General features: G+C 37.9%; 1 protein-coding gene across 6 annotated transcripts in view; it reads right to left on the reverse strand.

The window, feature by feature from the left end:
• ITPR2 (inositol 1,4,5-trisphosphate receptor type 2) overlaps window positions 1-27,334 on the reverse strand; it is a 505,414-nt gene that overhangs the window by 263,896 nt on the left and 214,184 nt on the right. For all 6 annotated transcript variants that reach the window (XM_030322010.1, XM_030322009.1, XM_030322008.1 and 3 more), the window contains 6 exons: window positions 15,519-15,608; window positions 15,276-15,401; window positions 12,141-12,263; window positions 11,310-11,510; window positions 9,173-9,424; window positions 5,425-5,550 (listed from right to left, as the gene is read on the reverse strand). In XM_030322010.1, the coding sequence (XP_030177870.1) occupies window positions 5,425-5,550; window positions 9,173-9,424; window positions 11,310-11,510; window positions 12,141-12,263; window positions 15,276-15,401; window positions 15,519-15,608 (918 nt within the window). The remainder of the gene's footprint in view (window positions 1-5,424; window positions 5,551-9,172; window positions 9,425-11,309; window positions 11,511-12,140; window positions 12,264-15,275; window positions 15,402-15,518; window positions 15,609-27,334) is intronic.

Below are 27,334 nucleotides of genomic sequence, written 5' to 3' on the forward strand. Positions count from 1 at the left end.
TTTTAGTGGGACATAGGGGTAAATGAGGTTAGATGGCCAAGAGGAGATGTCATACGGGCAGTTGGAGACTAGACATCAGGAGAAGGTATTAAATCAGTCTGGTATTAAAGACAGGAGAATGATGAGATCAGCAAGCAAGTGATTGTAAATAGAAGGGAGTAAGTCCAAAGTTTGAGTCTGGCACATTCCAATATTTAGAAGCTGGAAAGATTCGGAGGAAAGAGAAAAAAAAAACTTAAGAAAGTTGTGCCTGGATGGCTCAGTCAATTAAGCATCCGACTTCAGCTCAGGTCTCAATCCTGTGGTTTGTGAGTTCGAACCCTGCATCAGGCTCTGTGCTGATAGCTCGGAGCCTGGAGCCTGCGTCAGATTCTGTGTCTCCCTCTCTCTGTTCCCCACCCTCCGTTTCACACTCTGTCTCTCTCTCTCTCTCTCTCTCTCTCTCAAAAATAAACACTAAAAAAATTAAAAAGTACTTTGAGCCAAATGCTCTCTCAAAAATAAATAAAAACTTAAAAAAAATTTTTAAACTTGAGAAAGAGTGGGCAATAAGGAGGGAGCCTAAGAGAATGGAAATGATATCCTGAGGGTCAAGTGAAGAAGTATGTCAGGAAGGAATTTATCAACTATGATAAATGCTGTTAATGATCTGAAGAGCAGAAAGTAGAATGCAGCACAGGGACCAAGCAACCATCAATCAACAATAGCCAAACAAGTATTCATTCCATGTGGATACACCACCAATATAACTTGGCCTGAAAGTTGAGGAGAAAAATAGAATCACAACTGAAGGAAAAGTGCCGCACAAAGGATAAGGTTTATAGAGTTTCTACTCTTCACTTCCCTGCAATACTAGTTAATAAGGCCAGACAAAAGGAACCCTTTAAAATAAGACTTGTCAATGGCTCCTTCAACTTAAGAAAGAAAAAAAAAAAAAAAAAAAAAAAACAACACTCTAGAATCATATCATCAAGCAAAGAAAACTTACTCAATTCTGTCAAATTAGAGAATTTGGAAAGTGTGGTTCAAAGCACATATAAATTCTGCCTTTACTCCTACTTCCGACCTATTCAGTAAGCTAAGTAACGGGCAGGAATGGCTCACTATTTGAAAATAAAATACTCCAATTTGTCCTGTTAAGCAGTGACTGATGGGACAATGACATGACACTACATTAGATGCGCCTCTAAGTTATTTCTTGGTCTAATTTCATTCTGCCAATATGTCACTTAGAGTACCATTGGTCATTACAAAAATCTTGAAATTAATAGCAAAATTGGAAACTTCTTCAGAAGAAAAAACTACACTCTGAAGCTAACATTGACCATAGTCCACTTCTCTTAAGGTGCTTTCTAATAATGACTCAAATCCCCTGACTCTGCAAAGGAAAGTACTTCTGCCCTACGAATGCCAATTTTAGCCCATTGGAACATAGACCAAAGTGAGCTGCTACTACATGCTGTGAAAGAGAGTGGAACAGTTTTTCATGAGTCTAATACCTTTGCTGCCTGCCTAAATATGGTGTCTTTACAGAACACGGATGCTGTCAGGAAATCAGAATGGAATTAAGTATGTGAAACATAGCACCAGTTTATTAAAAATGGTCTTTCAAAAAGATTTTCTTATATGGGTCTTAGCAAGATAAAAGACAAGGGGGTGAAAACAGGAATATGAAGGATATTAATAAAGAGTCTTTAGGGGTGCCTGGGTGGCTCAGTTGGTTGAGCATCCAACTCTTGATTTCAGCTCAGGCCATGATCCCAGGGTCAAGGAATTGAGCCCCATGTCAGGCTCCATGCTCTCTCCGCCCCCTTCCCATCACCCCTGCTCACGCTCTTAAATAAATAAATAAATAAATAAATAAATAAATAGATATTTTTTTAAAAAATAAGACTCTTTAGAGAGCTTTACCCAAGAGCAAACAAAAAGAACCTGGTACAAATGACTCCAGAGAAACATGAAAAGAAAGGTGGAAGGTGGTATGAATGCCTCTCCATATTAATATTTCATTTCATTTGCCTTTTAAATAAGATTGTTCTCCAAACTTCTACTAAAATAGTCATCTGCCTTGTGCTGGCCGGACCCTGCCTGAAACACTGGGTTCCAGTCCAAATGTCATACTTTTAAAACACTGACAAATTAGAGAGAACCCAAAAGCGTATCTAAAAGAGTAAGGAGCCCAGAAACCATACCAGGAGAGGTACCACTGAAAGACATGAGCTGTCATAACAAATCTGAGGAGCTGTTAGGGAAAAAGCACTGGATTAGGCCACAGCAGACTTCCCAGCTCTTGCTCCTAGCGAGGCAAGTCACCCCACGCTAGCAAATTAATCTTATTAGCTTTAACAATTAAAGTTATGCAATAATGAAACCAGTTGTCTCAAAAAAAAAGAAAAATAGTGAGATCATTGTTACTGGAAATACACAGGCAGGTGCTGAAGACTGTGAACTATACGACTGCCAGTCTCTTCCAACTTTAAGATCCTATGATTCTTTAGGCCCAAGTTGCCACATACTTTCCCTCCAGATTCCCTCCACCATTTCTCACTGATGCGAATCAGCTGCTCTAGGACTTCATCACTTTATGGGAACATCTGAATTTAGCCCATCTCTATGTCAAGCCAGTATTGTGCATGTCCTGCTTCACGGGCATGGTTTCTGGCTCTCGCCTGCACTGCATGGTCTTCCTTTTGGTCATCCTCAACATTACTATTTGGTATAGGTATTGAGGAAGATTGTTGCAATTGCTTTAAAGGCTACATATAACCTTATAATAATCGCAGTAATGTTGCCGTAATTTGGATGGAATAGATGATGTTACCAGCACTCTTAGTAAGTGCCACACATGTGCTAAGAGCCTTATACACATTATCACATTGAATCCTCCTGGTAACCCTACGAGGAATGTGTTATTGTATTCATTTTACAAATAAGGAAACTCAGAGTCAGAGGAGTAAGTACTTTGCTCAAGGGAACTGAGCTGGGAAGAGGCAGAATCTGGACTTGAACTTTGGTCTGCCTAATGCCTCTAAAGTACCTACTCTTACACTACTATATTCTACTGCAATGGTTCCCAAAGTATGGCCCCTGGACCAGCAGCTTCAGCATCACCTGGGAACTTGTTAAAAATGAAAAGACTCACATCTACTGAATCAGAAACTCTGGGGTAGAGCTCAGTAATCTGTGCTTTAACAAACTCTCCAGGTAATTCTGATGCTCACCGAAGCTTAAGAACTACTGATCTACTCAACTAGAAATTTGCCTAGAAGGCCACATTCTCCTTATTTTAACAAATTTTTGTGTTTGAATTTGAGTATGAGGTGGCTCCTTAATTTTTCTTCAAGAGGAGAAAGAGCCCAGTTATGGAAAAGTCAGGTTTCCTGTCCCTTCCCTGAAATAGGAAGGGTGATTCTTTGTCGTTCTTGGTGAGGGGATAAGACAGGTGCTGTTTTAACATATAAATAAGAGGAAAACAAGAAGGTAAAAAAAAAAAAAACAAACAAACAATGCTTTTTGCAATATAGATAAGCTGTTGTGGTTAGACATAATGAGTGAATAAACTAAAAAGATCTCAAAACTCCCCTCAAGGCTTTATAACAAATAACATTAATTGTCTACTTAATCAAAATAGTTAAAATAAAAATCTTTCCTAGCAGGCACATGCTTTGAAAACACACAAACAAAAAAGAATATATAGGTCTTAGCCTTACGAACACATCAATGAAAAGGGTGTTTCCAAGGTGGCATAACCAGTGGCAGTTACCATCAGCTTTCTATGGTTTAAAAAATAAAAATCCTTTTAGCTTTGCAGTTCATGCCACCTAGAATGTGACCTTGGTCTTTTCAAGCTTATCTTTAGTCCGTGGCACTGTGCAACTCTGCAAATCAGTCTATAATCTCTTTAATATCTTCCTGCACGCGCAGTTTTAAAGCTCAGTCATCGGCATATAAACCATCCTTTACTTCAAGGTCTCTAGAGATACTTGCAGCCGATCAGACACAAGGGCTTTCTCTAGGACACAGGGGTAAATATGAGTGGTACAAAAGTCCTGTGTAAAACAAGATGATTTCTCCACAGGTGCTGGTTTACCTGACAAAGGTAATGAGTGGCTTTTCATTCTATAGAAATGAAGTCAAATCGGAACTGCCTTACTCCACATGTGCTTGAACATAGTAGAGTTGGCTCATCCCACACCACATCCAAGGTAAAACAAGCACACTTCACCTGCAAACTCTGACTAAATAAAAGAGTTCCTGGACTGGAATAATAATGATTTATTTTATTTTCCAAGATTACTCTCAGATGTCTGAGTCTGTCTCGATGTTTTATCATACCCCCTTTGTCTTCTCTCCTTCCAGAAAGGGTTGTATGGAGGCAGTTAGCTAGTGGATAACATTCAGCATCCATTCTTATAAGACAGTGTAAATATGGACCTCACTAATCCCTCTCCTCTAAATATATCTAAATGAGGCATAAAGCACTCAGGAATGCAGAGAGCCAAAGCACTGGGCCAGTCCGCCATAAGTCATCATAGTTCTAGGCATTATCTATATACTATCATCTATTAGTGCAACTCTTTGAACATTATATCCCATAACTTCAAAGGAAAACTAGAGAAGATCAAAAAATACTAACATAATAGAACCTGTATGTTTTGACAATTCAACATGCCAAAATGCGGGGGAGGGCCTAAGATAAACTAAATGAAATTAAGTGCTGTCTATAAAGAAGATTCCTTCCTTCCTTTCTTCAGTTGTGCATTCATTTACTCAGTTTTACTCAAAACCATATGCTGGACAATATCTAGAAAATGTCAACCAGCTCCACATGTCCTCTCCAATCCCCACCAAAAGTCAAACAAGAGGAAATGGACTCAGTAAAAAGCAAGAGATATTTTGACTGACAAGTGAAAATACCAGATGATTCAATTACTGGAGCACTCTCCCAAAGAAAATTCTGAATAGGCAACACTGAGCAATGCTAAGCCCTGGGTAGTCTGGTCAAGTACCTGTCTGTCTGAAAGCATGGGTCAAGGCTTCCCAAGATCTCTTCCGTCTATGGTTCATAATTGCACCCATGTTAAGAGGTTGAATACAAATTGACCTCTGCCAATATCTTCCTAACCACTGTAAAAATGCCACTAAAATTCCATTTCATAACAAAATGATATAGTCAGTTTTAAAAGTAAAAACGAACTCTTTGTTGCTACACACACTATACTGGGTATTTTGTGCATATGAACTCATTAAATGTTACAATCTTGTGAAATGCAATCACAACTTTTTTAATGTAATGGATTACATCCAAAGTTGGCGAGTTTAATTCCAAGTTTTCATCCAGATCTTTGATACCACCTTGTTAAAATATATACCAACAGCCGAACTAAACATGCAGTACTATTTAATGATGGAAGTGTAACTCACCCTTGCCATATCCACCAAGAAGTTCTCAAATAACTTCCAAATGTGGTTACTTGTGTAGATTTCTTTCATTTCCACTTCTGTGTCCACATAACAGTGATTAACGAAATTCACATAAGCAATTTTAACCTGTGCAAGTTTCAAATACAAAAGAAAGTTTGTTTTCTTGATTGTTCATTTTCAAATGCCAATTACGACAAGTTAAGTAAAATCTGAGTGACTATCGTGTATTATAGCATGTTTTGTTTCTACCTAGAAAACATTCTCATTTCCCTTCTTTTACTAAACTACTCCAGCCCCTGACCCAGGGTAAACACATGACCTAGGAGCCTGTTCCCCTGGGCCCAGTGATTGGTGTGCAAAAGTACACTTGACTTAAACCAAGTCTATTGTACCTGAGACACTGAGAGTCAAATGTGATCCCTTTCCCTGTCTTCTTTCCTCTCTCTCCCCATTTCTCTCTCTCTGTCTTTCTCTCCATCTCTGTCATTCCCCCTCCCCTCCACCTCTCTCTCTCTCTCTCTCTCTCTCTCTCTCTCACTCTTATTACTAAAGTAGAACAAGGTAAACCTGAATTCCAAGAAGCCATCTTCTCCAGACGTGTGGAGGACAAACAAGCTCAGGAGAACGATGCAAAACCACAAAGGAAAAGGGACCAAGAGATGGAAGAATTCTGACATTGTTTGAATATCTTGACCCACCAGAAGAACTATCCTTCAAATTTCCAAATACAAGAGCCAATAAAATTCCCTTTTTTTTTATTTAAACCATTTAAGATAGGTCTCTATACTTTGAAACCAAGAGGGTTCTAATATAATGTTTAAATGTATTCATTAAATAATATGTTATTGCCATTCAGAAATATTTAAATTACTATTTCTGAGAAGAAACAGGCTCACAGCTTACAAAAAATTACATTATTTTAAGATGTAGTAAAATTATTTTCCATACTTAACAAAATGCCTCAAAAAGGACTGAATCTCACCAACATATAGTGCTTCTAAAGTGTGTAGGGCAGTAGTTTTTCTTTTCTTTTCTTTCTTTCTTTTTGATGAAAATGTGATGTGTGCTATAAACCTCCCTCAAAAATGCATATAAAATACAAAATCATGTAAACAATTTCAAGGATTCATTGAATCCAACTTAGAACCATAAGGAATACAGAGCCAGCTTTCATGCCTTCAGTGCTTATCTCTACTTGACTCTGGTCAAAAACAAATCTTCAGTGACAGGGTGCCTGTGTCAAGAACTGATTATAGGAAAGGAGACATCAGAACCATTCAGTGCATTATCATAATCATCTTGACAGCAGCTTATATTTATCCATGGTTTGCTGCATGCCAAACACCTTCAGCATTTTGTAAGTAATATCTTACTTAATTTAATCCTCCAACAATCCTCTCAGATATATACTATCCTTGTTTCACTTAAAAATTGCGGAAATTGGGGCACCTAGCTGGCTCAGTCAGAAGAGCATGCGACTCTTGATCTCAGGTCATGAATTCAAGCCCCATGCTGGGTGCAGAGATTACTTACATTAGTAAAATAAACAAAATAAAATAAAATAAAGTTGTGGAAATTGAAGATCAGAAAGGTTAAGTAACCTGTTGGAATCAGTCACACAGCTAGAAGTAACGGATCCAGGATTCTGACTCATTCTTTCATTCATTCATTGACTCAAAACATGTATTTTTTAAATGTTATTTATTTACTTTGAGAGAGAAAATGATCTGGGGAGGGGCAGAGAGAAAGGGAATCTCAAGCAGGCTCTGTACTGTCAGCACTGAGCCCTTCACAAGACTCCATCTCACAAACCGTGAGATCATGACCTGAGCCAAAATCAAGAGTTGGACACTCAACCAACTGAGCCACACAGGTGTCCCTCACAACATATTTATTAAGTATAGACTTAGGTTCAGACAATATAATGGTAAATAGAAACAACCTAGTTGCTATTTTCATCAAGCTTATAATCTTGAGAAAGGATGTGAAGGCTATAGACATGTGTTAACAAAATCCAAAGGCCAAATTTCAAATTGTAGACTCGTATAGACTCTATCTACTATGGGAGGCCAGGGAAGTATTCCTTAAAGAAGTAATGCTTGAATCAAGAAGGATGAAGAGGAGCAAGGTAGGTGAATATAAGAGGTCAGAGTGGTGTGGTCAGAAAGAACTGCATGTGGGAAGAAGCACAGTCAGCATCAGGCCTCAAATAAAGACAGAAGCCATGAATTTAAGCACTACACTATGCTTCCTTTCTTTGCCATCTTCTTTCAAACTAATCAAAGCATGAAGTACCTTTCGTATGAAGTGTCAACAATTCCACAAAATTTCACAAAAATATATTTTTAAGTTCATCACTACATAGCACTAGTTGGAAGTAGGGAAGTTAATCTAACACATTGTTAAGTCACTCTGACTTAAAATGTTTGGATTTACTAAAGGAGACAGGGATGCTATTTCGAAGGGATACATGCACCCCAATGTTTAGAGCAGCACTATCAACAATAGCCAAAGTATGGAAAGAGACCAAGTGCCCATCGATGGATGAATGGATAACGAAGGAGTGGTATGTATATATACAATGGAGTATTACTCGGCAATCAAAAAGAATGAAATCTTGCCATTTGCAACTATGTGGATGGAACTAGAGGGTATTATGCTAAGTGAAATTAGTCAGTCAGAGAAAGACAAATACAGTATGACTTCACTCATATGAGGACTTTAAGATACAGAACAGATGAACACAAGGGAAGAGAAGCGAAAATAATATAAAAACAGGGAGGGGGACAAAACATAAGAGATTCTTAAATATGAAGAACAGAGGGTTACTGGAGGGGTTGTCGGGGGGGGGGGGATGGGCTAAATGGGTAAGGGGCATTAAGGAATCTACTCCTGAAATCATTGATGCATTATATGCTTACTAACTTGGATGTAAATTTAAAAAATAAATTAAAAATAAAAAGTAAAACTGATTGGAAGGACGGGAGGGAAGAATTGAAAAAGGAAGGAAAAAAGGTGGATGGGACGAGCAGGGCACTGTTATTTTTCTTCATAAACTTTTTGCTACAACCTGATTCTTAAAAAAAAAAAATGTTTGGACTTATATCATATTCAATGCATCACACATTAATGAACTTTGCAGCAATACAACAGTAGAAAAAAAAGAAATTATTGCAATATACATTCCTGGAAGCCTCATTAATCCTGTTGGCAGACAACCAGTTTTTAACAAGTTTTTTTTTTCCCTATTATCAGCCAAAGAAGGACAGAGAGCAAAAAACAGATGTCTGAATAAAGCAAAATGCATGTCCATATTTCCATGAATGCATTTATTCCATAAAGCAAGGTAAACCTTCAGAGTCTAATAGATGATACTGCTGCACCATCCTGGCCTCTATTGATGACCGTGAATTATTTATGGAGCATTTATTACATTCTCAAGAACATACCACAGGTTACAAGTAAATCTGTTTTACCATATTGACATACTTAGAATTTAAGAGACTCTTATAGTAGCTCCCAGTAAACCAACAGTGTCTCTACTTTGAAAAATGTATCATCTTTCATAGCTTCTTGTGGAACTAAAAAAGTAATCTCTTTATGCCCTTTTAAATTTTTCTAATTACATAGCTGAGTACAATTTCTTGACTAAATACGTTATCTCGTTATAAATAGTATGGGGACTTCGGCACTTACGGACTTTATGTTAATAACAATTCCATGGCTGCTAAGCTTTTGCCAGGCTTACCTCAGGGATGCAGTCATCATGGGTCACCACCCTTACTATGTCGTCCAAGGGCAGAAGGGAATTGCACTTGATTTCAGTGTAGACATTTTTCCCCTCTGTACATGCTGCCAGCAACTCCACCAGCGTGATGTGGTAAGCTAAGGGGCCACTCTCATCCCCTCGGTCTCTCTCTGAACACATCATATGGAGAAGGATGGGAAATGAGGCTCTATCATTGTAAAATATCAGCACATCTTCACCCCCATTTATCAACTGAAACGATAATAAGAGAATCTACATAGCAGTCCAAATCGAATGTTCATCTGTGCAGTTATTTCTAAAGGCTTGGTCTATCTGGAAATACATGCATCTCTTTGTAAAAACACAAATAATGTTGCAAAAGCATAACTATACCAAGACAGAGTAGTAAAAAGATTCTGGTCATGCGCCAAGTGATTATTTATGAATACTATCAAAACCAGCCAGGGAGATATGGGGAGGATGGATAGGGACAAGAATTAAATGACATGGATGATAGTTAATCATTCACCAGTGAGTTACCCCCTGAAATTAAACCTGCAAAATATTTGAATAAACTTACTTTCCTCTACTTCAAATAGAAGATGCCGTTGCCAAAGACATGAGAAATCTCATAAGTCTAATCTTACTAAAACAGAATAAAATATCTCCACTCCCTTCAATAGTGACAGAATAAAAAGGCAAGTATCTTGGGGCACCTGGGTGGCTCAATTTGTTAAGTGTCTGACTTCGGCTCAGGTCATGATCTCACAGTTCGTGGGTTAGAGCCCCGCATCAGACTCTGCGCTGACAGCTCAGAGCCTGAAGCCTGCTTCTGATTCTGTGTCTCCCTCTCTCTCTGCCCCTCCCCCACTCGCACTCTTTCTCTTGCTCAAAAATAAACAAACAAACAAAAAGCAAGTACTTTGAGCCAAATGCAGCTCAACAAGAATCTGGAAGTTCCATGTGTCATGGGCAGCAATAGGGAATGGAGGTAAAAGTGGAGATGAGAGAAAAAGAACACTTAAAAAAAGAGAGAGAGGGGAACCTGGGTGGCTCACTTGGTTAAGCGTCCAACTTCAGCTCAGGTCATGATGTCATGGTTCACAGGTTTGAGCCCCACATCAGGCTCTGTGCTGACAGCTCAGAGCCTGGAGCCTGCTTTGGATTGGGGTCTCCCTCTCTCTCTCTCTGCCCCTTCCCCCCACCCCCTCTCAAAATAAATAAATAAATATATATATATATATATATATATATATATATATATATATATAAAAATTTAAGGCTTTAGGCTGAATTAATTTTAAGATTTCTATGGGGCAGGAGGGATCACATCGTGTCAATATAGAAGTCTCCCCCCATTCCCAAGTTTAAAGTATATAATTATGAAAATCCCCTCATATCAATATAATCTATTACGTGACTGTTTAGTCGCCATGGTTGAAAGCAGCCTTAATCCATATAGGTCTTTAGAGAACCATTAGGTCACAGAGAAATGATTTACCCAAATGGGCTCAATTTCTCCAAAGTACCACTTCGTTCCTGGTGAGTAACTTATTCATTGCATAAACCTCACTCAATGTCAAACATCACAATGAAGAGGGCAAAATAAATGAGGTACTTCAACAATTTGAGTTTCTTAAATTTTCAACTTACTCTAAATGCCTACGGTTCTACCTATAATAAATCACCAATGTATAATTTCTATTAATTAATTTAATTCCCTTCAAACCTTTCTACAAATGGTAGCAGAGAATATCCATTCTATATTTGAGGAACAAAGTATCAAAAGGCAGTGGGAAAGCAAAGTTTAAACCATTGTTGTTACATATTGAAAAAATTTTAAATATAAAATGTATCACTCCCCTTCTAAATTATTTCATACAATTTTGCCATTTAAAATACATAAATTCATTAAGGATCAAAAAGAAAAATAAACTCTTGGAAAATTATAAAATCAACATACATTATGTTCCTTCACTAGATCTAAACAAAATATATTTGTTGCTGAAGTCGTCAGGATTCAATTGTTTTCCAAACCTTTATTGTGGGGGGTTTTCTACACTATACATTCACAGAAAACACCTACTTGAGCCCATTATTTCTGGGAAACTGCTTAAAATGCAAACTGAGAACATACCTCTGTCATTACCATATCCTGGCATTTCTTCACATATTTGCCATCTGCTTTTACAATCGTTTGCAAAAACCTCAGGTACTCCACGTGGCGGCCATGTGTCTCAATGCAGTGCACAAAGTGTTGTACTACCCTCTCGCTGATCTCATTGCAGAGATGGTAATTGTTCATGAAGATGTGCCGCATGGTTTCTGCTTCAAGGAGCTAACCAGAGAGGAATGTGCCCTTGTAATTCTGACACGATCAATTTTCTATTTTACTCTACTTACGCTAATTTCCCTGCTTGTGATCAGTTTTCTACTTTATGCAAAGCCATAGTGGGTTTCCTGTGCAAGTCTTCTACGAAATGCAGTGAGATCATTCACCATTAAAAGAAAACTGAGCTCACAAAGGAATTTAGTTGGAAGAAGGAGTTGATTGTCATAAAGGTCAGCATGTTGGCAATGGTATTCTTGAGATTAATTATTACTCAAAGTTAGCTCTTCCCCAGGATCCGCCAACACGCATTTTACAGAGTTAACTCTACCTTCGAGTTTTCCATATTTATCTCACTCAGGGCATTGCAGTTAGATCTTTGTTCTACCATATTTTTTCCCTAACATTAAACTATATACATATAAAGGAAGTTGTCACTTTCAGGTAAAATTCATGTAATATTTCAAGTGTCTGTAAATGTTTCCTTAATGGAAATAAAACATACTCACTTTTAGGGAGAGAACCCCTACGAGGAAAAAATAAGGTGGCAAAGGCTAATAGAATTCCATTCATCAGTGCTGCTAAAACAAATTTGATGGGCACTTTTCTATAAATATTAGAAGTCACTAAAATACGTACACCAGGAGTTAAAAACAAATTGAGATGTTTGTGAAGGAGAACTTGGTTCTGTGGATTTCCCCGACAGAAATTCTGCAGGAACGTGTGGGCCAGATGCATCACTTCATTCATCTTTTCGTCATTCTGTAAGCAAGAGAGTAGCAATGATATGAAGAAACAAACATACCATAATACCAAATATTATGAAAAAGGACCTTCTTTCCCACATGTATTCTTTTTCCTCTCTGCCACTGTTCTATGCTCCCCCTCCTCTGTGCTCTTGCTGTTTCTACACCTCTCCAGGTTACCTCACTGTTACCACCCCCCACCTCCACCATCTTCTAGATGTTTCTTACCTTCTCTTTGTTTCTCCTTCTATTACCTGTTCTGCTCCACACTCTCAGCCCCTCTTTGTTTTAGTTGGTCCCCAGCCTTCCTGCTTGTTCACTACCTTCATCCAAGTCTGCCTACAGCTGCATCTTCCTCCCCTGCCTCTGTGCCCACAGCTCACCTGTCCTGCCTTCCTTTCTCTCTGGCCCCTTGACCTCTCTGTTCCCTCCTCTCTGCTTTACCCCAAATCCCTCTTGCCCCTCCCTTCTCTTGGACTTGCTCTCTTTCCCAGTACTTCCATGTATCTGGTTATTCCTTTTTCTTGCTTCCTCCTCTTTCCCACCTTCTAGATTCTTCTCCTTCCCAAACTCTTCCCTTCCTACTGTTTTTCCCAGCATCCGTCATCTCTCATCCTCTTGCCTTGTCCCTACTCTCTTTCTTCTCTCCACTCACTTTTCCTCCATTCCCACCCATAAATTTCTATTTATATATATTTCTGACCTCATCTCAACTCTACTTCCCCCTCCCCTGCTCTCTGCCCTCACCTTTTTGCTATGTACTTTGTCTCTTATTTCCATCTCTTTGTTTTCCTGTTCCTCTTTGCTCTCTGACCCCCTCCCTTCCCCAGTCTTTTTTGGGTCCCCCTCTATCTTAACACATGTACTCATAAGTTCTTTTCCTTATTTACTGTCATTTTCCAAAGTCCCACAACACTATCATTCACTTATAGGAATCTCAATAAGAAATGAAGTCTCGAAATTCACAAAGAATACAAAGTTCTCTTCTCAAAAGTGGTCTTTCAACAATATCACTGGAACCACCTAAGTTTTTTCTGGGTAGTTGATTATCCGATCTGTCATGTACGCAGTGTCAGAGAAACATAATGTACTCATATTTTCAGTAGTAGTTTTAATAAATAATTTAATGTTTTCTGTTTTTCCTAATCTAAGAGTCTACAGTTTATGCTATCTATAACTAACTAAACAGCCTACGATCATTAATAGACCCATTTCCTCATACTTAACTGGAGAATAAATAAAACAAAAAAACTTCATTCCTAACTGAAAAATAGAAAATTTTAATTCAAAATCTACTAACACTTTCCTTCACTTGTGTAATCCAGGGATAGATGAAAGACATCAAAGAGACTTCAGCCACAGGAATACCCAATTCCCACTGAAAAGCTGGCCAGTATAGAACACCAGAGCCAGAACTACCGTATCTGACATTTCTTTGAAAACTCTCATCTTATTCTTTTTATGTTTCTGAACAAGGCAGCTCTTAAAACTGAACAAATCAATCTATAAACATAGCATAGTAGTAAAATACTGAATGCTACAGTTATGTTATTAGAAAAAGGGACTTGATCACATGTCCAATGCCCACGTTACAATATCAAAGATGAAATAATTTGGATAATAAATGCTGAGGATTTAATACCTTTTGTTGCCTTTCAATAAATCTTGTATTGCATTCTATGCATTGAATGAATTATGCCCCCCAAGGAATGATAGAATTTATAAGCTTACCTGTTAAAAAGTAAGCTGAAGAGGGGAGCAAGCCTACGTAAGGAGTGAAAGTCCAAGTCAGGAGAACATATGCACCAGGAAAGGCCTGGCAGGGCATGGTGGTGCTTGAGAGATAAAGGGGCATCCACCCTGGCGTGGGGGGTTGTCAGAGCCTGAGGTGAGGAGGGTGTCCACATGGAGTAGTAGGCAATAGCAGTGATGGAAGATTAGCTATTACAAAGTATTGACATGGGTAACTGTTTCAATACACACGTATGTTCCCTGGATTTGTCTATTTAGAGAGCCTAGAGGGACAAAACCCCAAAAGCAGTAAGTACACTTAATTTTCAGAACTTTGCTTCTAAACACATACTTCCCCAAACAGAAGCAGGGCCACTTAAAGAAATGGCCGACTCCAGAGCTGGAACAAGAAAAATGCAAGGTGACCTTGGAACGTTTTAAGGTGCAAAAAGCAAGAAACTATTCAAAGAATGATGTGGCATGTTAGAGGACAGAGAAGCTAATTCAGAGGAGTCCCAGTGGGCAGACTGGGGACAATTTGAGAATCAAATAGATAATTAGAGAAGCCTAGAATAACCTACTGAATAAAGAGCATCCACAAGTTTATACTGATCAAAATAAATAAGTGAATAAATAAATTGAAAGTTTGATGAAGAATGGTGTATTTGCTTAGTTTCAGAGCACCTCTCCACAAAATACTTATTAATTACCAAGGGAAAATGAGTGCTTCACAGTGGAGAATCCTGGCAGGCACCGCCTTAATCAAGTGATCAAAGTAAACACCATCAGTAATGGGATCAAAATCAGAATCATGCACCTCCTGATAGGAAGTGGTGGGAAGAATGTAGCCTCACTTGTTATGTTCCTGCCAAAGATGCATAACTGAATCTAATCATGAGGAAACATTAGCTGGCCCAAATTAAGGAACAGTTTTCAAAAGAGCTGGTCTGTCTTCAAAAGTGTCAATGTCATAGGAGCTCCAAACAGCACCTGTTTCTCAAGTGGACCTTTTTGTCACACAGGACACATTTCAGATGATGAGAAAAATGTGACCAGTGACTGAGGCTTAAGTGGCAGTAAAGTGTCATGCTCTTTCCTGACCTGGAAGGTTGTTGTGTGGTTATGTAGAAAGAAGAATGTCCTTTCTGTAGGAAGCACACGCTAAAGGGCTCAGGGCTGATCAGATCGGCAACTTACTTTCAAGTAGTTCAGGGAAAAAAATTCTTGTAACTTTGCTATATATGATAACAGATCATATCAAAATTTTTAAAAAATTTTTAAGTAACTAAGAACTAACCTTTTCATAGGGTATCTGCAGAAGATCCAACACCACCGAATGGGCTCCCATATTTTTCAGTAATCGTTGATGTTGATTCCGACACTTTTTATTCTGTACACAGAGTTTACTTAGTCTAATCAAAATCTTGAAAAAGAGGAAAAGCATTAAATATAAAAGATATAATATTAAATATGATACACAAGCAAAAATTATTTGCCATGCAAACATAAGCCCATATAAAAATGGTGGACATCTGCTGACCTCCTTCACGATCCGGTAGTTATTACCCCTGTTGCTGTCAATCTGAGGTTTCCTTGTTCCATCCTGCACTGGACTTAAAATGCTTGATTCCTAAAACAAACACAAGTATGCATTTTTATCCCATATATAACTTTGTAATAAATAATGAGTATATTATAAAATGTTCTTAAATGTTTCCTTTGTACTTTTTTATCCCATAAAAAGTTCCTTGGTTTGAAAGAGTCATGAAAATTACTATTTCCCAATAACCACCAAATTACAAGATAAACAGTATTAGTGATAATTAAAGAGTTAAGTTAAAAAGGAAAAGATAATACACATAACGTTATCAGTGTATTTCCTTATGCTAAACATATCAGATATATCATTGCTTTATATTGCCTATAGGAGAAAGAATAGTAAAAATCCCGGGCATAAAATGTGTAATTTCATCATCAGGGATAAACTACAGGGAAAAAAAGAGTGAAGAATCATATCATAACAGCTGAAAAAACACTGCAGGAATGGAAGGAAAGAACACTTTAACCCAAGAATTCTCTGCCAGGTTACCATGACATCCTTAAGAGTCATGACTTGGGGCCAGCAAAGCATGTAAAAAACCATGAAAATGAAGAAAAGAAAATAAAATTTAAATTAAAAATAATATTCTAATGTAATAAATTAATAAAGCTTCCTAAGAGGTCCCAAAACACCAAAATACTTCATTGTGACAACAATTATTTGTAGCAGTACAATAAAAACACAAAGATAGGGAGTGACATATTTTAAATATCTTGTAATCATTAAATAAAAATAAAATATGTCACAAATAATTTAATAAGTGAACATTTATTAAGACTTCACACATGCCTGGTAACAGACAAAGATGAACGGATCGAAAAGAAATAGAATATGTGGTCCTTCCCACATGAACAGTACAGTCTAACTAGGGAAACTGGGAAAACATGAAAATAAAGATTTGAACTGAGCAGAATTCACTATTCAGAGAGGGAAAGGGAGAAAAACTATAGCTTTAGACAGCTTTATGAAGGAGGTCAAGTTGAAGCCAAGGTCTTGAAAGATGAAACTTATTTAAGTATGAGAGATGTGTGGAGGTAGAGGAGCACTTGTTAAGTGAAGAGGTCACTGCAGCCAAAGGGCTCTGCAGAAAGAACACACAGAATAGTGTATAGACTAAGGCAAGAACTGTCCGTGCATCCTGTAGAGAGACCAATTAGTAGAGTGGCGCCTGATTACCTTCCTGATTTACAACACATACAAAATGGCACTGGGATGAATGTCACATCCAACTTGTGTCAAACAACACATTGAACTCCTGACTATATTGATGGTGTTGGGTTCTCACAGTTAGAGGGGACCCCCAATCTAAACCCAGGGAAAAGAAGTGACAAACATATGCAAAGCCAGCCAATGTAATTTCATTTGTCGCCAGCTGTTGTCCAAAGCCATCTCCATAACAAATCACAAAATTAATGCAAACCAAGAAAGAAAAGAAACAAACAAACAGACAAAACTTTGTGTGCTGGTCAAAGAATTCTGATGATGGGGTGCCTGGGTGGCTCAGTTGGTTAAGCATCCAACTTCAGCTCAGGCCATGATTTCATGGTTCCTGGGTTCGAGCCCCACATCAGGCACTGTGCTGTCAGCTCAGAAACTGGAGCCTGCTTCGGATTCTGTGTCTCCCTCTCTCTCTGCCCCTCCCCCACACTCGCTCGCTCTCTCTCTCTCTCTCTCTCTCAAAAATAAATAAACATTAAAAAAAAAGAATTTTGATGAAAGGCTTCAAGTAGGGGAGTGACTCTACCAGTGCAGACCCATCACCATGCCTTAGTAAACTTTGTATTCACCTTTGCTTTTGTCAGGCAAATATTGCCCAAGATGGAGGTTCCCAATCTGAATGCCAACCTTAGCAAATAACCTCTCTCACCATTTTACAGAGGCTATGAACATCTCCTCTTTTCCATCTGCAAATTCCAGTACCATCTACAAACCTACCTTCCCTGCTGGGTCTCAGAGGAAAAAACAAAACAAAACAAAACTTCTCATGCATGGCTTTTAAAAATTCCATCTCCCCTGCCTCCTCTCCCTGCTTCATCTCTGTTTCCTGTACGTGAGCAGTTTCTACTCTCTACTGATTCATTCTCACCTCTTTAAAAATATGGCTAAGTTGAGGCTAAACTACCATTTTTAAGTGATATGCCCATCCTTGGAAGAAGTCACACATCTCAGATTATGGCCCCTACTACATTTCCAAAATAAGGGACGCCTGGGTAGCTCAGTCCATTAAGCTCCAGACTCTTGGTTTCGGCTCAGGTCACCATCTCACGGTTCGGGGGTTTGAGCCCCACATCAGGCTCCATGCTGATGGTGTGGGGCCTGCTTGGAATTCTCTTTCTCTCCATCTCTCTCTGCCCCTCTCCTGCTTGCTCTCTCTCTAAATAAATAAATAAACTTAAAAAAATTTTTAAAAGAAAAGAATACTCTCTACCACACTGTACTAAAATTGCTGTGTGCCAATGACTCATAATTACCAAAACTTTCTTTAGCATTTGATTCTGTAGTTCACTACCATTTTCTTTAAACCCCACTCTCTTTTCTTTATCATGCCACGATTGTCTTCAAGATTACTTTCTACCTTTCTGACCACCTTATCTCTTTCACTCAATAGTATTATAATTGCGGAAAGTAACGGATACGGAACAGAAGCATTCACAAGGTTGCTGTTGGATTGTAGGATGGTATCACCTATCTATCTATCCTAGAATAGATAGGTGCCAGGAGGGAAAGGAAAGCAGTCCAACCTCCACCACAGGTAAATAATAGAGAAAAAAGAGTGCGAGAGAGACTGTCTACAAGACGTCACTAAGTAAATCCTAAAAAGTTGTAGGAGGAAGTGTCAAGCTATATATGTAAGTGAAGCCAGTGCAGAAGAGGGAAGGAGCCCAACTGCTGATATGAATGGAAACCATTTAGATAGAAAAAGACAGGAGGTCAGAGAATGAGACAGAGTTTCTATTTGATAGCAAAAACTATTGATGAGAAATTGAAACTGCAAAAGCTAGAAATGTAATTAAATTTCTTTTGTCTCTTAAACGTGGAGGTTGAATTTTTAAAAGGCCATGTTCTTTTTTTTTTTTCTGGAAGAGAAGAAAATTAAAGACAACCAAGTTTGTACTACAAACTAGGATTAAGATATTACAAGAGTAAAGAATGACAAATCTCCTAGGGTGGAAAGGAGATCTTTCTGATATATGTCACCTTTATAAAAAAAAAAAAAAATCAGTTGAAAATACTGGCAAAGCTTTGGCAGGTATATTTAAGTCTATTTTTTCAAACAATGACCTGAAGGAAAAGCAGCTGTCTTGTTTTAAGAAAAGTAATCTCAGGCAAAATGTACTACATTACAAATCTATGCTCTTTAGTTCAGCCTGGGAGAAGACACAGACAATGCTAAACTCCCTAAGTATGGGAATTATGAAGAATAATTATTTTAATTTAAAATTGCCAGCAGTCAACAAAAGGAGGCAGCACTAGAGAATTCAAAATCAACCCCTTTTAATTTCAGAAAATAATTCAGTGTAATTAAATGGAACAAAAATATTAGCCCAGAGAACATCTGGATGATTCCAAAGCAGATCAGGGGAATTTAAAAAATATGGAAATTGCATAATTACAGTCACATTTGAGTTTTTTAATTTTGATGCCAAAATGCTCTAAGTCAAGGTATTCCAAAAGTTTTCCTCCAGAAAGGGCAGAAATTGATTATACATTTTAAATCCTATAAAACTTTGATCTTAGGTTAGTGGACAACTCTACAAATCCCTGCCTTCATTCTAGTAAACAAAATATTAGTAAGCTACAAAAGGTAGAAATGTAACTTATGCAGAGCCCCAAAGCTGAGTAGGCTCAGAAAAAAAAAAATACGTAACACTAAGAACAGAGCCATGCGCATAGTAGATACCCCAATTACCCTTTTGGCAACAGTGATGAAAAATAAAAATGGCTCTCCAAAAGTATTTGCACTTTACTATAATTATTTCCTATCATCTAGAAGAATTTGAATTTATTTCCTCTAATGGAATATGGGAAACTGCTTAATTCAGTGATTTTATAGAGGAAGGTAGATTTTTAATTGCATAGCATACACTGTAACATAAAGCAGTAGGTTCAGAAACAATATAGCAAGAATAGTCTAGAAGGATCTAGACATTTCTAGAAGAGTCTAGAAATTGGATGGAGAGCAAGGTTCTAGGCAGAGACTCAAAGAGCGAATACTTAAACAAATACTGGTTCTGAATAGAGCTAATCCCCAAAATTTATCTTGCATCAGTCAAGGAAATGCTTTTATATCAATAGCAAAAATCATAAAGGGAAATAATTTTATATGAACTATATGATGAGTTAAATATTGGCACCAGTTAATGGGAATCTGGCTCCTTAATTTCCACAAGAGCAATCATGCTTGTAAAACAACAACAACAACAACAACAACAACAACAAAAACCTTCCAAATCCTACTATGTAGAACTGCCTGCATCTGCAGCTGCATTATTAAAATAGCTCAGTGCATGTCTTCTCTTTGTTCCCACCCCAGTGAAGTTACAGGACGTCCTTCCTCAGCAATGTTGTCAAGTCAGCAAGACTGCAAAGCATTCTGCTCACCATCTGTATCCCTAGCCTTCTCTTCCTGTAACCATTATTCAACTGAATCAGTGGCATCATTTACCAGTCACCATCCTCCCAACTTCAGAAGTCAAATGCCTTCCTTCTCCCTTCCCAGATTCGTCCAAAGCATGGGGAAAAAAATCTAATAATCAATAGTTTTTATTATAATTTAGTTTAAACCCCTTCATAATATACGTCACCTTCCTCAGACAACTGAATGATAACCTCACTGTGGGATGGCATTTTTTCTCCCTCCCATCTAAGAGTAATGTCATATACCAGTCATTTAGGAAGACTTCTAGAGGGTTGCAGATCCCTAAAAATCACTCTAGATCTACTTATCTGACCTTGGATGTAAAGCTAATTTGGACAATTATGGGGTCATGGTTGACAGTTTCTGCTTCTGGTTGACATGTAAGGCTGCTTGAAGACTTGGCCCAAGATCTACAGTTTGCAGAAGAGATGGTGTCCACCATCACTGGCAGATAACTTCCCTTCAGACTTCCTTCAACTCAAATCCAAATACTTTCCCTTCTAGAGGGTAAAAACATATTCCTAACCTTACCCCAAACCCATTTCCTTTCCCTTTGTCCCAAGACAAATACAATATGGACTCATTTGACAGCATTTTAATTAGTATTTGATGAGGTTTAATCAGATGTCCTAGAAAACATCCCAAATCTCCTTGGTCATCTATATCTCTGATAAATAAGGTACCAAAAGAGGGTGTTCCACTAGAGGGCACTGGAGGGAATTTAGGAAAACAGGGAATAAATGGATGACAGGTCTTTTCAATGTAAACTCATAGTTGTTTTCATAAAAATGCATCAGGAACCCATTACAGTATAGCAATATATAACACTTTTTATAATACTGTATTTATACTATAATACTTTTTAATATAATCCTCACCAGTGATATAAAACATAGAAAGGACAGGCAACCCTTTTGTCAACAGGGTGACACAGAATAACAAAGCACAGTACAGGAAATGAAAACAGCAATATAATAGAGTCCTTAGAGACTGTGTCTGATACCTGAGATGCTGTGTGAAAGAAGCTTCCCTAGAAACAATCATATCACAACACTCCCTGATGTAGCTGCGAGAAGGGGGATGTACACACAGAATGTAAAGGAAAGCCATCAGCACCTTCTTTTAGACTCACTCTTTAGCAAGCAAGCGTTACAGAAATGTTAGTGCCTGGTCCAATGACATCTGCTCTAATGTGAATGAATCAACTTCTATCATATTCTTATAAGCTACTTGCTGAGGAAAAGAAACCATATAAAAACTTAGAATTCTCACTAACAACTTACATGAAATTGCGAACAAATGGCAAAGTGAAAAAAAAAATAGCAAGACAGGAACTGTTCTCTATAACAAGGAGGGAAATACTAAGTTTATCCTAAAACAGCATTAATTTTAAATGTAGGCCAAAAGACAAGAAGGGAAAAGACTCTTATAGAAGTAATTCAAAGAAACAAACTCAGGGGATGTAAGCATTACATTCAAGAATTTGCATTATAACCAAATGGAATGAGGATGTATAAAAGTAGCATTTGGCTCAAAACCAAAAATTCATTTTCGGATGGGTATCTTGTAAAAGGACTTATTTTTGTGGCACTCACCTAAGCAATCACCTTCAGTAGCATTTTCTCAGAGGCAAAGACAGGATATGTAATGTTATATAAACAAATGAAATAAATATACAACAAGGTCTGTGGCAAAATTTAAAAAATGGAGATAAGAAAACAAATTCCAGAAAAGGAAAATTCAGGAAAGCATGCCCCGAAATCAATGGACAAAAGTTCTTAATGCAAATGCCACAGTGTCCTTCATTGGGCAGGACATGTAGGAAGGTTCTGTCTAAAGCACATGGACTCCATCTGTACCAAGCCATGAAGGTTAGAAATTGTACCCGTTGCTTTTGTCAAGAGTTAGTCAATCAGAAGTTTTGCTGAAGAAACAAAGTTTATGTAGGACTATTTTCCTGCTGTGCAGAATCAAAGTACTAGCACTTGGAAAAGCACAATTTTCTTTCAAGATATCCTTCTAGAGGGATCTGCCTCCTTGCCTTCTTGCTTATCAGAGAAAAAAGATCAGAAGCAGTAGGCAAAGAATGGAAACCAGTTTTTGCTTTTAAAGAATAATAGCATATGGAGGTAATAGAAAAACCATGAGACGAGAAAGGTGTGCCCAGAGAGAAATAGAGAAAAAACAATGGAGGGAAGGGAGAAAAAGGAAGGAGAGAAGACAGGAAGGATTTAAATTCATTCTCTCACTAAGATAAATCTGCAAATGAAAATTCAAATACCTATGAGGAAAGTTGATGCTAAGAGAACAAAAATCCTTAATAATGAGAGTGTATCATTCCCAGTGAAGTGCAAAATCTTCAAGGACTTATGTTTAAAATGATCATAGAGATAAAGTGAGGAATAATGTCTCTCACACCACATGCACTCCTCTGCGGTTACCACATGCCCAGGATGACTCCATAGCATCCCTTAGCATAGAGAAAGAATAGTTTCATTGGGCAAGGGGGAAAGCACAAGCCAAGTGTCAGCAAGAAAGGCACGTGTCCCCCATCCTTCCATCACCCCACATAGGGGCTGGGTACTATGCCAAACAGCAGCAAGGGTCTAGATTTCTGAGCAACTGCTCCTACTCCACCTTGTAGTAACTTCTTATGGGGCAAGCGTAAGAGCAAATCTACCAATGAAGGTGCACACTAACATCTTGGGCACTAGGCTGTCTGGATTTAGGCGCCCACTGTTTATAGGAATGTATCAGGAACACCACCTAGGAGTCCATAGAAATTGGACAGTTCTGGCTGAGGACCAGAAGCCATAGTTCTGCCCATCAGAAGCTGAACTGGGTACAGACACTCAAAAGAGAAGACACTGCCTCCCACACTCCCTACTCTGACCTCCAAAACAGTCCAGCCAGCTTGTTGTCTGGAAATCCAGGGATATTTTTCAGTTAATTCTGTTCCTTACATTACACATCCATTAAAAGAATAGAAAATTATGAAATTAAATGGGCAGATATAAATCTATAATGCATGGATGTGAAGGGCAATCCTGACTTAACCCCTTTGAATATGTTTTTCTGAATTAATCCCTCTTTCCTATGTTTAGAATTCGACACATATTTGAATGTGATGAATTAGTAATACTACTGATATTTGGCAACTTGTTCTATTCTAGCCTTTAATCTTTCAACAAGGAGAGTATAGTCTTCTAATGCCCTGGAAAATAAGTTTAATAAAAGAAAATATAACATACAACAGGTAATAAAACTCACAGCTGCTAAGGACCAAATCCACCCCATCCTCTGCCCTATTTATAAGAGAATCAACTACAATAATAGGAGAGTTTGGGATCATATGCTGAGATTTGTTAGTATTAGCAGATGGATTGTCAATTCACATTTCTTGCCCAAGGTAAAGGTGTCTTACCATTAAGAAAAAAAAACCTTTTATGTTATGTTATAAGAAACATTTTTTATTACTAAGATGAAGAACCACGTTTAAAAATAAAGAATCACATTAATGTTATCTGGTCTTCTGATATCTAAGCAGGCACAAAGACCCTTATGAGCCATTTTAAAACAATGCTAATCATTCTGTGTTTAGAGCCTTTGTAAAGATTTACTGAACAACAAAGGATTATTATCTGTTTTGGCCTGCTACAGTGCATGCTGCCTGCTACTGGCTGTTTCCATTGATATTGTGACATATTTCACCCTGTTGACAATAAATTGTCACGAGCTTTGACAGTTGGTTCATTGCAAAGCATAGCTTATTTGGCTGTGTATGTTAGTAACTTTGTAGTTTCTCACTTTTTTCTCCTTGTATTAGGCTATTATAAATGCAAAACTCTCCTGTCTTTGCAATCTACCCACCTATGTATATATATTTCTACCCCTGCTGCCCTAGTTCATACGTGTATAACCTCACACCTCAATTTAAGCAAGAGGCTCCTACTTGGTCCCCACCTTTAGTCCCTTGTTCTGCCAGACTAAACTTTCCAAGATAGTATACTCACCTCCGAACCCAAGAATTTTCAGAGGCTCCCGGTTTCCAGACACTTCAAATACAGACCACTTATTCCTGTTGAACTCTGCTTCTCTTGCTACTATTCTTTAATCTATTAGCTAATTAAGTGTTCCCAACCCTTGAAAATAGTGTAGCCTTCTCCAAGTCCTCAGGCCCACGGTGACTCCTCCCTCATTTTTACAAGCACAGTTCAGTATTTAATCATGCATTTTGTCACAATGTTTTGCACACATTCGTTCTTTGAGGACAAGAGCCATATCTTGAACATTAGTTCTGATTGCAGATATTGAATTTCAAGGAGGGAAATGAGAAGTTTAGGTGTGTACAAAGCCTTACATAGGCACGATGGGGAAGAAATTGAAATTACACTTTAAGCAGAATGTTCAAAAGAAGGATTTTGCTCTAGAGAGGCACAACAGTAATCCAAAAGAGACAGTTCAGATATGGTCCACATTGCCTCAAACCTACATCAGTAAACAGATATTAAAAGGACAAATGTATGGGCTCAAAATAAAGAAGAGTTTGAAGAGTTTAAAGAAAACTTAAGAACTGTCCAATATGACAAAGTAGAAGTGTGGAGAAACCCCTCCAAGTACAACATCTAAAAGTGATAGATAAAACCTTTTAAATATCCCATTTTGGAAAAAAAAAAATCCTTTTTTAGTAAAAATAAAAAAAAGGAAGTAAATAGAGGCCAGAAAACATAAAAATTCATCAAAATTTACAAGCAGTAGTCAACCACTGGATTCAAACAGGACTGGCCCTCAGGGCATCTGTCCATGTCTTATAACCTGGAGACTGAGTTTAAATATGTCTCACTCACACAATGGAAAGCAAACAAAGCCTGAATCCCAAGGAAGACAGGAGTTCTGATTAGAGACCCTGCCTTCAAACCAGGAATCCTTAGAGGAGATATCCAGAATAATAAACCAGGAAAAGATGTGGCCCAAAGAAGAACAAAGGGATACCTGACTTAGCCTTGGCTTGGTCAAAGCCAAAAAAAAAAAAAAAAAAAAAAAAAAGAATTCTCCTGAGCTCCTGCATACAAAGACAAGCCCATTTTCACTTAAGATTTGTGACTAGAGGGGCACCTGAGTGGCTCAGTAGGTTGGGCATCGGACTTCAGCTCAGGTCATGATCTCACAGTTTGTGAGTTTGAGCCCTGCATCTGGCTCTGTGCTGACAGCTCAGAGCCTGGAGCCTATTTCAGATTCTGTGTCTCCCTCTCTCTCTGTCCTTCCCCTGCTCATGCTCTGTCTCTCTCTGTCTCAAAAATAAATAAAACATTTTAAAAAGTTATAAAAAAAAAAAAGATTTGTGACTAGAATTCCCACTATTAAAGGGCCCTCAAAGGTCCAAAGCCAAAAAGATTGTTTAATACAGTTACAAAAATAAAGCAACCTAAAGTGCCTCACAGAAGCAAATGAAATTTTCTCTAGATTAAACATAACCCTCAGAGGAATTACACATATAAAGTTCCATAGGATATAAGTTCATAATAAATTTTTTAAATTACTAAATATCTAAGTAAACACATTCCCATGGACTCCTGCAAGAGTAGCAAACTTAAAACTGCAAACGACCCTCCTATTACAAAACAGCTACATCCTAGATAAAGAACCTATTTGAAGTACATTTCTGGGCTCACAGAAAACAAAGGAGAACTCCAAAACCCCATCTTCCATCTACTGGAAAAAAAAAAAAAAAAAGAAAGGAAGAAAAGAAAAGAAAAAAAGTAACCTAAAACCAAATCAGAACTCTAAGCTTCAAGGCAATATGATAAGGTTTCCTGAAGGTAAATGCCAATGCTAGCAACACAGATGAAGTCAGTTCTAAGCAAGTGTCAAATTTGGGGAACTAAACCTGAGACTCCTGCCTTCAGACAGATGTAGAAGAAAGCATCGTGGTCTCAGGCCAGCAGCGACCCCTGGCATCAGGCCAAGGCAATCACAAATACAAATACTCAGGAGGAAAATATGCCCAATTTCAACCCCCATGCCCGAAGTCGAAAACATAAGAGCTCAAATCCCACACTCGAATGTTGACAAGAGCATGATTCGTAACTGCCCCAAACTGGAAGCAACCAAGATGTCCTTCAATAGGTGAATGGATAAACTGTTGTCAATCCAACAATGGGGTGTTATTCAGTGATAAAAAGAAATGAGCTAGCAAGTTACAAAAGGGCATAAAAGAACCTCAAATGTGTACTGCTAAATGAAAGAAGCCAGTCTCCAAAAACTGTATGTTGTGCGATTCCAACCATACGACATTCTGGAGAAGGCAAAAAAATAAAGACAGTAAAGAGATCGGTGGTTTCCCGGACTTGGGGTTTCACAAGGGAAGAACAAACAGGTGGAGCACAGAGGATTTTTAGGGCAGTGAAGCTATTCTGTGTGATACCATGTGTGACGTTATGCATTTGTCAAAAGCCATAGAATTTTACAACATAAATAGTAAAACCTAAAGTAAACTTATGGGCTTTAATTAATAGTAATATATCCATATTGGCTTATCGAAGAATAAATGTGCCATATTAATGATAATATGACCATGGGGGAAGTATATGGGAATTTGCTGTACTCTGTGCACAGTTTTTCTCTAAATCTAAAACTGCTCTAAAAAAGTCTATTAAAAAAAAAAGGTATGAGCTCATAATCAAAGATGACCAAATATATGAGGAAACAGGCAACATGAGTGAGAATCATAAAAAAATACCCAAGGTATTCTGGTCCTGGAATTATTATACACAGTCTAAAAAATAGCCATATGGAATCACAAAAATTAGCAAGCAACAAAAGATGATCAAAAATGACCAAAAGGATTGTTTTAAAAATCAAATTGCAAGTATGAAAAAATATGACTGAAGTTACAAACTCAGTAGGTGGACTGCAGATAAGACATATTTAAAGAGAGACTTATATGAGTCTAAAAAAATTATTCCAATTCAGCACAAAGTCCCAGGTAGGGAAAACATGAAAAGGAAATTAACAGATATTGAAGCAATCATAAACTTTAACATACACTTAATCAGTTTCAGAATTAAAGCACCACTATTCAACAGACAGCAAACTTTTCAACAGTACCAACGGAAGC

This window comes from Lynx canadensis, chromosome B4 (assembly GCF_007474595.2).
Source record: "Lynx canadensis isolate LIC74 chromosome B4, mLynCan4.pri.v2, whole genome shotgun sequence".
Lineage (NCBI taxonomy): Eukaryota > Metazoa > Chordata > Mammalia > Carnivora > Felidae > Lynx > Lynx canadensis.